At 41.0% G+C, this 14265-nt stretch overlaps 1 protein-coding gene across 1 annotated transcript in view; it reads left to right on the plus strand.

Moving 5' to 3' along the window:
* The first annotated feature begins 9454 nt into the window (after nucleotides 1–9454).
* kpnb1 (karyopherin (importin) beta 1) overlaps nucleotides 9455–14265 on the plus strand; it is an 82030-nt gene continuing 77219 nt past the window's right edge. The window contains exons 1-6 of the mRNA XM_051670817.1: nucleotides 9455–9711; nucleotides 10514–10572; nucleotides 11962–12144; nucleotides 12270–12470; nucleotides 12611–12763; nucleotides 13193–13252. Coding sequence (XP_051526777.1) covers nucleotides 9672–9711; nucleotides 10514–10572; nucleotides 11962–12144; nucleotides 12270–12470; nucleotides 12611–12763; nucleotides 13193–13252 — 696 coding nt within the window. The 5' untranslated portion in view covers nucleotides 9455–9671. The remainder of the gene's footprint in view (nucleotides 9712–10513; nucleotides 10573–11961; nucleotides 12145–12269; nucleotides 12471–12610; nucleotides 12764–13192; nucleotides 13253–14265) is intronic.

Below are 14265 nucleotides of genomic sequence, written 5' to 3' on the forward strand. Positions count from 1 at the left end.
TTTTCTGCTCCCCATGGCTCAGTATCTAGCCTGCTCAGTGCATCCACGTGAGAGCTAACAAACTCATTGACTATTTATACACAGACACTAATTGAAATTTTTGTTATTAACATTTGATTCATAAATTAACACAAACAATACAACAAATATATATATATATATATATATATATATATATATATATATATATATATATATATATATTGAATCAGTCACTTTAAACATTAAAACCCCACTATATCCCCTCCTCCTACCAAACTCCCACCCCACCCTGACTAACCCCACGAACACCCCTGTGGTCAATAGAACGTAGACACACACACAAACACAAAACTTAGACCACAACAAAAAATAAAATACAATAATCAAGTATAAAATTATTTATTTATTTAAATAAAAAAACGAAACTCTAAATTACTCCCTCCACCGCCCCTCCTCGAGATTCCCCCAAAAATGCTAATTAATTGCCCCATTTCTTATTGTAAGAATCCCTAACTCCCATCCTTATGCTCGATCCCTCCTCGAAGGCAGCCACCCTCCCCATCTCCGCGCACCACTCCTGGAACGAGGGTGCTCCATCCGACTTCCAACTCCTCAAAATAACCTGCCAAATTATTACATTTCTCTTGTGTTCTATTATGAAGGCTTGAGGACTGATTTTGTTTGGGCTTCAGTGACAGGGAACCTGCCTTGCATCGCACATAAACTACATTAAATAGTCATTAATTTCGGTGTTTGAAAAAAGACTTGTATAGCATCGCATTTGACCAATTCTGATAACACTGACCGATTGAAGACCTTACCGGCTTAGAGGCCGGCTCATATTCGATTGACAGGATCTGTATGCAAATTGGGCTGTTGTGAGGTTGGTAGACCTTCATATGTTTTGCTAGAGTTTTCATGGGTGGGAAATGATTTTCATGAAGAGGGATGACTTAGGGTTAGGAATGGTTGCGTAAAATGCCAATCATCACACTGGTCAAAACCCAGTCCTTCATGTACTTATCCTCCAAATCCATGACCTCCCCATCTCCCAAAATACAGAGTCTGGGGCAGAACGAGACCTGAGTGCCCAACACATCACACACAAAACTTTGCACCTTCAGCCAAAATTCTTGGATCTTACGACACCCCCAAAAAACATGAGTGGTGTCTCCATCTTCAGAATGGCATCGCCAGCAGATGGGTGTGTCCTTAAGACCAATCCTATACAATGTAGAGGGGTTCCAATAAAATCTATGTAAATCTTAAATTTCATAAGGCGAACCCTTGCATCTCTAGATGCAGACTTGATGTTTTTTAGAATCCTAGCCCACACTCCCTCCTCCAATAACAAATTTAAATGGTCCATAATCTTTTGAGAGAATTTAAAGCTCCGTACCCCAGACTCTGAATTAGCAGGGAGTAATACACTGATGCCTCACGACCCTTCCCAAAAGCAGCAATCACCACTCCCAGAGTATCTGCCACTCTAGGGGGGTGTGTGCTACTCCCAAAAACAGTGCAGAGCAGGTGGCGCAGCTGTAAATACTTATAAAATTGAGATCTGGGAATCCCAAAGTGTTGAATCAAATTTTCAAAAGATCTCAATACTCCACTCTCATATAGGGCACCAAGTGTATTAACCCCCCTCACAATCCAATCTGACCAACAGAAAGGAACTTATTAATACATAGTTTAGGGTTCAGCCATATGCTCGAGGCTACGTTTAAATAAATATCAGAATTAAACACTCTGGACACTTTTGTCCATATCGAGTGCAAATGCAAAATAACGGGGTGCGACTTAACCTCTCCAGCTAGTTTAATCGAAAGGCTTTGCAGTGGCGAGATAGGGGCAAGAACTTCCTTTTTGATACAAAACCAGGGAGGAGCTCTCTCAGGTGGAAGCGACCAATGAGCCAAATGTCTGAGACCGAATGCATAATAATAAAACAAAATTTTGGATAGGCCTAACCCACCTTTGTCAATCGGCCTATGTATCTTATTGAAATTTAAACTGGGACGCTTACCATTCCAAATGAAGGACTTCGCTATGCTATCAAATTGCTTGAAATATGAGAGGGGGACATCTACAGGGAGAGACTTTGAATTTTGGAATACAATTCATTTTAATAACATTAACCTTCCCAATCATCGATAAGTGTAATGAAGCCCACCTGTCCACATCATTCGAAAACCTTTTTATTAAGGGATCAAAATTAACTGACTAAATCAGACAAATTTGCTGGGATAAAATTCCCAAATACTTAATTCCCTGTTTGGGCCACTGGAAGGCATCCGGCTGGAAGGCCGTTACTGGACAGTACGCTGTCAAAGCCAAAGCTTCGGATTTAGACCAACTGACTTTGTATCCTGAGAATTTGGAAAAGGAGTTAATAATTCTGTGGAGGCAAGGCATAGATCTAGTAGGGTTGGAGACGAATAATAAAATACAATCTGCATAAAGCAGAAGCTTATGCGCCACACCTCCCGCAATCACCCCTGGAAAATCATCCTCCTTTCTTATCGTGGCTGCTAATGGTTCCAGGGCAAGACAGAACAATAATGGGGAAAGAGGGCAACCCTGCCGGGTGCCCCTATCCAGAGTAAAATAATCTGAAATTAACCCGTTTGTTTGTACCGCTGCTACAGGGTGTCTATAAAGTACCCATACATTTCCAAAATCTTAAAAAGATAATCCCATTCTACCATATCAAACGCCTTTTCAGCGTCAAGTGAGATGGCAGCGAACGGAGATTGATCATTCGCTACTGACCACATGATATTGATGAGACACCTGATATTATCAGAAGAGCTACAGCCTCGAATAAACCCCACATGATCTATATGTATAAGTGATGTCATAACTTTACTTAATCGATTAGCCAGAATTTTGGACAAAATATTTACATCTAACTGGATCAGGGAAATTGGGTGGTAACTTTTACACTCGCCTGGATCTTTGTCTATTTTAAGAATCAGACTTATCTAGGCTTGCGTCATGGTTGGAGGAAGCTTTCCATTCTTTAATGATTCCGTATAAACTTCTAACAAAAGTGGAGCCAGTTCTGTAGCATAAGATTTGAAAAACTCAGAGGAAAAGCCGTCAGACCCCAGAGACTTGCCTGTAGGCAAGGCTTTAATTACCTCATCAAGCTCCTCCAAGATTATCTCAGAATCAAGATAGTTTTTTTGCTCAGTCGTCAGTTTAGGGAGATCTAATGGATCCACAAAGTTCCTAATATCTTCATCAGTAGACGAAGACGTGGAACTATAGAGATCAAAGTAGAATTCTTTAAAAGCATTATTAATATCAATGGCTGAGGTAAATATTTCACCACCAGCAGATTTCACTGGTAGAATGGTAGAAAAAGACTCTCTCTGCTTTATATATCTAGCCAAAAGTTTTCCTGCTTTATCACCCGACTCAAAGTATGACTGTCTTGCCCTGAATAACTAAAACTCCACTTTCCGTGACAAAATAGTATTATATCTATATTTCAATTGGGTCAATTCTCTGAGGCCATCAGATGACACACGGCGCTTCAGCTCTGCCTCGGCACTTTTAATATTTCCTTCCAACTCCACAAGTTCTTGTGCTTTGGATTTTTTGGTGAATGAGGCATACTGTATGATCCGACCCCTAAGAACCACCTTAAGTGCCTCCCAAGCCACGCCCACAGAGGATACTGAGGACCAATTGGTCTCCAAATAAACATTGATTTCAGTCTTTAACATTTGTTGGAAATTAGGATTTTGCAAAAAGGACACATTAAAGTGCCTACTATATGATTTCTTTTTCTCTGTATATGGCAACACCTCTACACTCACCAGGGCATGATCTGAGACTAAGATATTTCCAATTGAGCAATCAACAACAGATGAAATGAGGGATTTGGATATCAAAAAATCTGTTCTAGAATAAACCTTCTGGGTTGATGAAAAAAATGTATAGTCCCTACCAGATGGGTTCAAAAGTCTCCAAATATCCGTAAGACCAAGATTTTTACACATCCTGTGAAGTGTCAATGTTGCTCTAGGGGGTTTACACACTTTTACTTCACTGTGATCAAGGACTGAGTCCATCAAAAGATTGAAGTCTCCTCCCAATATTATATCATGAGGGATGCCAGCAGTTTGCAGCATCCCTTCAAAATCTATAAAAAAAGCCCTGATCATCAGCGTTGGTGCGTAAATATTAGCCAAAATCAACCTTTGCCCTTGAATTTCAGCTAAAACAATAATGACTGCCCCTAATTTATCTTTAGTCTGTTTGAGACATTTGAATTGTAAATGTTTATTTACCAATATAATGACTCCCTTGCTCTTACTTGAGCCAGCACTAAAAAAACATGTCTACCCCATTTCTTCCCAAATTTTTCAGCTTCCTGCGGGGAGAGATGTGTTTCTTGAAGAAACACTATATCATATTTCTTACGTTTAAGAAAAGAAATAACCTTCCTTCTTTTTATGGGGTGCCCCAATCCATTCACATCCCATGTGGAGAGAGATAGTTCACTCATATTAACATTTGACATTTTGATATAGTAGAAAAAATAAATTGTGTGTCAAAACCAAAATTATACAGACCACATTCCCCATTAGTGAAACAATCAAACCCCGAACTTCCCCCCGAACAAAACAAACAGAAAAAAGAAAAACGTTAATGCGCACGACAGCACCAACCGGCGACAATCCCTCTAAACTCAAAAGGTCCATGAACGCATTCAAGAACCCCCGCGACAACATTGCCATCGGATTGCTCAATTTTGCCTCACAAATTTGTGAGGCAAAATTACATAACAGAAAATACTTTGTAAAATAAACCCCAGCCAATAGGAAGAATGAACACAAAGGTGTGATCTTCCACAAAACAAATTCCAGCTGATATAAAACCGTTCATATTCCTCGGACAGACAAATGAATGTTCAGTGAGCCGGCTGTGAATTCAGCGAATGACATAATCATTCCAATGTCCCGTAAAAATACTCAACAAAACAAACTCCAGCCAGCAGGAGGAATAAGCATGAAGAACGAACAGATTAATCCACAGCTGTTCCAAAGGAGTGTTTTTCAATAGAACAAGCTCCAGCCGCTATGCGGAACCAATACAAAAAGAAACAAAACCGGCATCTCGGTTCCCCGGATGGTCAAGTCAGTTCACTCAGAGGCCGCATAAAAGTATATACCATGACTTACACAATCCGTCAACTTTATAAAAGACATCCTTTGTGTGAGCATGTAGATATTTTGCGGTCATCCGTAGTGTCCACTCTCAAACTGGCGGGGAACTTCAATGCAAAAGTAATCTTTCGTCGATGCAAAAGTTTAAGGAAAAGTGTTATTCACAAAACAAACTCCAGGCGCTCGGCGGAGCCAACGCAAAAAGAAAAAAAGAAACCAAAATGACACCCAGCTTCCTCAAAAGCCAGAGTAAGTACAGCGAGTCGACCCACTCACATGAGAAACACCCAATTGTTTACTCACCCATTGATCCATAAAAAAAATTTGCCTGATTGGGACATGTAAATACTTTGCGACCATCCTTCATTTCTATTCTCAGTTTGGCCGGAAACATCAGATCAAAAGTGAACTTTCACTGATGTAAGAGTTTTTTATATTCCTTGAACCGATCGCATTTCTCTCTTGTCGAACTTGCAAAGTCCGGGAACAAGAAAATATTATGGTTCTTCCAAGAAAGCTTCCCTTTGCTCCTCGCCTGACGCAACGCAAGATCTTTATCAGATGATCTCAGAAATCTGGCTAGAATCGATCGGGGCCTATCTCCCTCAGCAAATCTGTGAGATGGGACTCTGTGAGCTCGCTCAATTTCCAGCTTGTGCCTGTTATGTCGAGCAGACTCGGGAAAAGCTCGTCTAGGAATTTCACCATATCTCTGCCCTCCTCATGCTCAGGAATTCCAACAATTCAAACGTTATTCCTGCGTCTTCTATTCCCAAGATCTTCAAGCTTTTCAAGGAGATGTTCCAAATCAACTTTGGTTGCGGACGGATTAGCGGTTAATTCCCTCGCCGAAGATTCCAGACAATCGATTCGTCTCTCAACATCAGTCACTCTTGTAACTAATTCAGAGAATTTTATTTCCATTGCCGTAAGGGTTAGGGTTAGGGTTAGGGTCCTCCAAGTCAGCAAGAACCTTCGTCAACATCACCGACATGTTGGACAACTGACGCTGGATCACCTCTCCCGCCGTGCCATCCAAATCGAGTCCCCGGTCTGTAGGCCTGTCGGGGCTTTCATCCTGAACATGTAAGTGTCTTTTAATGTCTCCAGAGCCTGAGGATTTTGACTTCTTTGCCATGTTTTGCCTCAAAGAGCAATGTGTAACTGGGTGTATCAAATTTCACCAGATTACAACATGAAAATAATTAAAAATTTAGCCAAGTGCGCAGAGCTCGTCGCTCACACGTCTGATTCTTGCATGGCGTCACGTGACCCCGACACTAATTGCAATTTAAAAAGCCACAGGTGTGGGAAATTAACCTTTAATTGCCATTTAAACCTGTGTGTGTCACTTTGTGTGTCTGTAACAAGGCCAAACATTCAAGGGTGTGTAAACTTTTGATCAGGGCCATTTGGGTGATTTCTGTTATCATTATGATTTTAAAAAGAGCCAAACAACTATGTGATAATAAATGGCTTCATTTGATCACTATCCTTAAATAAAAGACAGTTGTTTTGCATGATCAGTCATATTTTCAAAATCAATGCCAAAATTTCACAATTTCTGCCAGTGTATGCAAACTTTTGAGCACAACTGTATATAGAATAGACAATATATACACACACACACACACACACACACACACACATATATATATATATATATATATATATATATATATATACATCACACACACACACACATATACATACATAATACACACACACATACATACGTAGTGCAAATCTATATACAAATCGGTTATATACAGCGCAAGGGAATGTAATGGCAGGAGAGGTTGGATGTGTTGGATAAAATAAAAAGACTAAGCTGTGTATTGCACATTAATTATTGCTCAATGCAGTTTTAACTGTTCATGAGATGGATAGCCTGGGGGGAAAAACTGTTCCTGTGCCTGACGGTTCTGGTTCTCAGAGCTCTGAAACGTCGGCCAGAAGGCAACAGTTCAAAAAGATAGTGGGTAGGGTGAGTGGGGTCCAGGGTGATTTTTCCAGCCTTTTTCCTCACTCTGGAAGTGTATAGTTCTTGAAGGGAGGGCAGGGGGCAACCAATAATCCTCTCAGCAGTCCGAACTGTCCTTTGTAGTCTTCTGATATCCGATTTCGTAGCTGAACCAAACCAGACAGTTATAGAAGTGCAGAGGACAGACTCAGTGACTGCTGAGTAGAACTGTATCAGCAGCGCCTGTGGCAGGTTGAACTTCCTCAACTGGCGAAGGAAGTACAACCTCTGCTGGGCCTTTATCGCAGTGGAGTCAATGTGTGTCTCCCACTTCAGGTCCTGTGAGATGGTCGTGTCCAGGAACCTGAATGACTCCACTGCTGCCACAGTGCTGTTTAGAATGGTGAGGGGGGACAGTGTTGGGGTGTTCCTCCTAAAGTCCACAGTCATCTCCACCGTTTTGAGCGTGTTCAGTTCAGAGTTGTTTTGACTGCACCAGACAGCCAGCTGTTCAACCTTCCTTCTGTATGCAGACTCATCGTCATCTCGGATGAGGCTGATGACAGTGGTGTCATCTGCAAACTTCAGGAGCTTGACAGAGGGGTCCTTGGCGATGCAGTTGTTGGTGTAGAGGGAGAAGTGTAGTGGGGAGAGCACACATCCCAGGGGGGCACCAGTGCTGATTGTACGGGTGATGGAAGTGAATTTCCCTAGTCTCTCTAGCTGCTGCCTGTCCGTCAGAAAGCTGGTAATGCACTGACAGATAGACGTGGGAACAGAGAGTTGGTGTAATTTAGTCCGGAGAATAGCTGGGATGATGGTGTTGAAAGCCGAACTGAAGTCCACAAAAAGGATCCTTGCATATGTCCCTGGTCTGTCCAGATGTTGCAGGATATGATGCAATCCCATGTTGACTGCATCATCCACAGACCTGTTTGCTCGATAAGCAAATTGAAGGGGATCTAGAAAGGGTCCAGTGATGTCTTTCAGGTGGGCCAACAGCAGTCTCTCAAATGACTTCATGACCACAGACGTCAGGGCGACAGGACTGTAGTCATTAAGTCCTGTGATTTTTAGTTTCTGGGACAGTTTCTTTGTAGACAAAAATATAATTGTGCCACCATATTAATTTATTTCATTATAAAACTAAAATTTAATTTAAACCAAAAAGTTTTTGAAATGGATGACTTGGACCAAATAATAAAGAAAAGCAGCCAATAAGTGCCCAACATAGATGGGAACTCCTTCAATACTGTTTAAAAAGCTCAAGAAGTTGGTTGAGAAAATGTCAAGAGTACATGTCTGCAAATTCTAGGCAAAGGGTGACTTTGATGCTAAAATATAACACAGTTTTTATTTTTTATTTTATTTTTTTAGTCACAACATAATTCCCATAGTTCCTTTTATGTTATTCCATAGTTTTGATGACTTTGCTATTATTCTAAAATGTGAAGAAAAAAATTATAATAAAGAATGAGTGTTTCAAAACTTTTGACCGGTAGTGTATATGAATGTAAATTAGTATTATAAAATATTAATTATTAATTGTGCAACAGCACATTTATATCCAAATTACAAATTGTGCATCACCCACCAGTTTACATGTCTAAGTTCTTCCCACTCACCCTCTAAGAAGATATAAGATAACATATATGTTAAAGATATCTGTAAATAGAGGTGTGAATGGCAATCATTATACTACTAACACTAATAATATCTGCCTCTGTCAACCACAAATCACTAACGTACTAAACACTAACCAACATGTGTAATCTAGCCAAGCAGAGCCACTTGATTTCTTCATCTCAAGAAGTGATGCTACTTTCAGGAATTATGTTGAGGTAGGCCTACTTAATTATCTCTTTTCTAAAGATGAGCAGAGCAGAAGTAATTATCATATGACTATTTATTAGATTATTAGTATAAGGCCAGATTCGTTTCTGTTCATAAATGTGTTATAAGAATGAACTGTCCACCTGCATGGAGTCAGAGGAGAGCTCTGTCCTTAGGATGTCTTATGGATGGCACAGAGATGCTTCCTCTATATGTGACAGCTCACAGGGTTTTGAGACTTTAATGCTTAAAAACTCTTGTCTTAGTAGGCAGGTCGCTAGGTTTGGAAACTATGATTAACAAAACAGTGACAGCTTATTGGGTTTTGAGCCTATGGTGCTTAAAATACGGTCTAGTTAGGCAGCTCAATAGGTTTGAGACTTTGATTACCAAAAGTGCTGTCTAAGCAGGCAGCTCACAAGGTTTTGAGATGCTGGTATAGTCAGTGTGACGATGCGCGGATGGGAGGAGACTGCTACGTCAGCGCGTGATATCTTTTCGCGGGCGGGAGTTCCGCGCGGCCTTTTCCTCGCGACAGCTGCAAATGAGAAGAAGCGTTTTAACCGCGCGTGCAGACAGTACGAAACTCTGCACCCTCTTCATCTTCATTAACACGCGTGAACGTGATTGTGATTTTTACAACTGATTCTCCTCATTCCTGCCTTCCTTCGCTTGTCCCTGCAGATCTCGTCGCGTTTGTGCGCGTCAGGATGGAGTTGATCACAATCCTCGAGAAAACCGTGTCTCCAGGTACACGAGACTCGCACTACACACACACGTTTTCACACAAGTGTCATGTATTTTTGTGTGTGATGAGAGTTATAGTTTAACCTAAGTTGTGTGTGATGTGTGTGTTAGCGGGCGGCTAATGCAACGAAGGCCATGCGCCTCTCCCTCACAGATAGACAGACACTCACATGTTGTGTGGACACAGCAGTAGAAAAACACAAACACGCACATTAATTGATCTGACCTTATCATATGCCCTAAAAACACACATTAACAGTCAAACCTAATGTGTCTCTGTGTGTTTCGTGTAAGTGTGTGTGTGTTTGCCGGCCTGTGCAGGGGGCGGCCGTGTGGTTCACACACATCACATAATGTGATTTATATTAGTAGATTGGTTAGTTAAAGCTCTTAATTTATCATATTTCAATACAAATACTTACACTGTGTGGCATATCGCACGCAGGTTAGTGCTTGTAAAGTTAGCAGGTTAGCATGCTAGTCAGGAAGTGGCTAGCTGTTAGCATGATTAGCAGTGTCTCATTTGATCTACTTTAACGAAAGTACTTACGAAATAAAATCTCGGAGTAGCATAATTACATGGTTATTGTAGTAGTATTAAAATGTGGAACTGAGTTAATTTGACTATGTAGTTTTATTTGCTCTAATTTTAAAATTTCAGGAACATAGTTAACTACACATTAATATTACAGTGCACACTGGTCATGAGTATTTGGCGGAGATTTAATTTCAGGTGGGTTCACGGGTGTAGTGTGTGATTTCAGAGTGTTAAGTGATGATTGTGTGTGAATGAATTGATTTTCAGATCGGAATGAGCTGGAGGCTGCGCAGAAGTTTCTAGAGCAGGCAGCCGTCGAGAACCTGGTGAGAAAAACAACAGCAGACTTCTGCTATCTGCATAAATGTTTGCCTTTATATGGCTGTCTTCTGTACTTTCTGCTGTCTGTCTGCATTTATTTCCTTTATTCCCTCTCTTTATTAAATTAATGGCTTTTTCCTAAACCGAAAACAGCTGCCTAGTCACTCAACAGTGTAAAAGATGGCATTTTGTATGAAGGTACCTCTTAGGAAATATTTTTCAGAAGACAGTTTTGATGCCTTCCTGCCTCTGAATTCTGCTCGGTTAGGCAGCATTAAAAGGATTTTAACATGTCCCGTAGCTGTAAAAACACTGCGCCCAAAATATCCGTGTTGTCAGAGTATGTACTGAATTTGATTGACCCATCTCTCGGCCGGTAAAACTGTGCATTCTTAATGTATCCATGTGAGTAGTATGAATAGATTTTGGACATACTTGGACCCCGTTTACACTTGGTGTTAAGATGTGTTTCAGATGATTCGATCACATGTGGTCAGCGCTAAATACAGTTTAAATGGTGTCTAAAACGTTTTGTTTGGATCACAAAAAACACACACGAATGTGGTCAAAAATGCATGTGACCACATTGCATTTGAGTTGTAAACGCTATCCATCCCAAATGAATCCTGGACAGCAGTGAAGCCCCACTCCTCAACTGTCAACCGCTGCACTAAAACGAGTTGTAACTGCTGGTTACGAGTAGCTTTAAAGGAAAAAAACTGTTAGATCAGAAAACTTGAAAAGGCGGATACATACACAAGCACGAGAACTTCATGGATCTTCAGTGTATCTGAGATCAACATGCAGAGAGACCGATGAGAATCATACATATCTGATACTGTGAAATCATTTTACTTTCAGTTTTAATGAGAATGTGTTTGCAGAGCTTTGAGAATTGAATGTATTAGATCACCTACGTACTCTCATTAGTCATTTATGCATGACTGTGCCATGCTAAGGCTGTGCTGATGCAGTCATCAATATATTGCATTTCTTTTTCTCACAATTTTGCTTCAATATTTTACAGATGTATTGTTTTTATTTGCATTAATATAATTTTCAACAGTTCAGTAAATGAAGCAGGTCATCTAAAGTGCAAGCAAGGCACTGTACTGGACAAAAGTGAAGCAAACTGTGAGAAAGGCTGGAAAGGATTCTCTTCTCACTGTTCTGTCTGTTTCAATCGCAATACAAGTATGATATTGTGTTGCACCATGATGTACTGTATTTGTTGACCTAAGTATTGCAATGAGTGTTATACAGTATAGTAGTTGGCAATACCCAGACCTGCTGTTGACCGCTCATGTTTGAGAAGTCTTTATCTTCATTTATGCGGCAGTTCTTACATCTGCTGTTTTTAGGCTTATAAAATCTGGTTTGTCTGTTTTCTTCAGCCAGCCTTCCTGGTGGAGCTCTCCAAGGTGTTGGCGAATCCTGGGAACACGCAGGTGGCGCGTGTGGCTGCCGGTCTGCAGGTGAAGAACTCTCTGACGTCAAAGGATCCGGATGTTAAGACACAGTACCAGCAGAGATGGCTGGCCATCGACGGCAGTGCACGCAGGGAGATCAAGAATTTTGTAAGAACACTTTTCCTGACTCATTGTGCAGATTTGAGAATGGGGTGTCATGCAGTTCAGGCACAGTACTGTTGGGGGATTCATGTAAACTGCCCTGTTTCACTCCGTCTGTCTATGTGGAGCAGGTGTTGCAGACACTGGGCACAGAGACGTATCGGCCAAGCTCGGCTTCACAGTGTGTGGCTGGTATCGCATGTGCTGAGATCCCTGTGAATCAGTGGCCAGAGCTCATCCCTCAACTGGTGGCCAATGTGACAGATCCCAGCAGCACAGAGCACATGAAAGAGTCCACGCTCGAGGCCATCGGATACATCTGCCAGGACATCGTGAGTTCACCTCACTCACGGTTACTTGGATGTGTCATAGTGTTTATACGGTTCGATCTCTCCTGTTAGACAGGAACGTTCTGTTGTTGTGATATTCCTGGAGCTTGTTGTTTTACCATTGTTCTCAAATGGTTTGTCAGGATCCAGAACATCTTCAGGACAATGCCAATCAGATCTTGACAGCCATCATTCAGGGCATGAGGAAGGAGGAGCCCAGCAACAATGTCAAGCTGGCTGCCACTAATGCATTGCTCAACTCACTGGAGTTCACCAAAGCCAACTTTGACAAGGAGGTACTGATGGATCAGTTATACATTTTCTTATCTTTAGTTGCACTTAATTATGAGTGTGGTATGTTCATAGTTATTTGTACATTTATTAAAAGAATACATACACTACCAGTCAAAAGTTTTGAAACACTTGACTGAAATGTTTCTCATGATCTTAAAAATCTTGTGATCTGAAAGCGTATGCTTAAATGTTTGAAATGAGTAATAAAGAATAAGTGTTTCAAAACCGGTAGTTTAATTGCTTGACCCTCAAGATTGGTTGGTTTTTAGTGTTGATTGGAGTTAGTTTAGTCAAGAGAAAATATTTCATGTGTCATGTGCCACACTTTATACTAGTTGAGGCAGATATGTTTGAGCTGAAGATGTTAACCAGTTTGCTACACAATCAATAAATTGACAGTAATTGTAACCTCTGTCTCATGCTTTCTCTAGACGGAAAGACACTTCATCATGCAGGTCGTCTGTGAAGCCACACAGTGTCCTGACACCAGGGTGAGTTTTTCTATGTGTCAAAGGATGATTATCTCATTATAGACTAGGGATGTTAATTAGGAGTGCACAGATCGATCGGCCACCGATCTAAATCTTCATCTTAAATCTGAGATCAGTCGATCGTACCTAGATTAAGGGCCAGTGTTTTTTGCAGCACGTAGGGAATCGCACATACACTGCTACTCTAATGAATGAGTGCTTGCTCAGCCCTTGAAGCATATAGTGTGGCCTTTGGAGTTGTTTGCAAATCTAAGCATTCGAAAATGTAAACTTTCAGACATGCTGTAATTCAGAGGAATATACCGGGTTGTTTTAAATGTAAGGATTAGACATGTATGTATATTAAGTTGCCCATTTTTAAGTGTTATTACGGTAGTAATTCTAATTTGCTGCACAGAGAGGACAAAGATATGGCAAACAGGTATAAAAACTAAAACCACAAATAAACATGCAAATACAAATCTGAGTATAAGTGGTGTAATGTGAGTCATGACAATCAGATGTTGTGTGGAGCAAGAGACTGAGCGATCATAAGCACATTCAGCTTCACTCCCTTCAATATGCGCACTCTGTGTCAATCAAACAAGCCTGCTCTCCAGGTGCTCTCAATATCCCATCAGTCACTCATCCCAGCACTGTTGGCTAGATGCACAAGATGGCACCGGTGAGCTTTCACCACATGAGTGTGTGCAAGTTTTCTTTCTGCCGTATGAGCACTCATTGAAACTGAGTGAGATCACTGTGTGAGCGGGGCTTTATTGTTGCTGTGAGAAGAGACTTCCAAAGGAGACTTGTAAAAGTCTTGGCTGAGATCAGCAAGAGTGTGTTTACAATTAAACAAAGAGTGGTTTACATGTACATTTATGCATTTGGCAGACACTTTTACTCAAAGCGACTTGCAGTGTACTTATTACAGGGACAACACCCCTGGAGCAACCTGGAGTTAAGTGCCGTGCTCAAGGACACAATGGTGGTGGCTGTGGGGATCAAACCAGCTATGCGATTACCAGTTA

Source organism: Myxocyprinus asiaticus, chromosome 34, assembly GCF_019703515.2.
Source record: "Myxocyprinus asiaticus isolate MX2 ecotype Aquarium Trade chromosome 34, UBuf_Myxa_2, whole genome shotgun sequence".
Lineage (NCBI taxonomy): Eukaryota > Metazoa > Chordata > Actinopteri > Cypriniformes > Catostomidae > Myxocyprinus > Myxocyprinus asiaticus.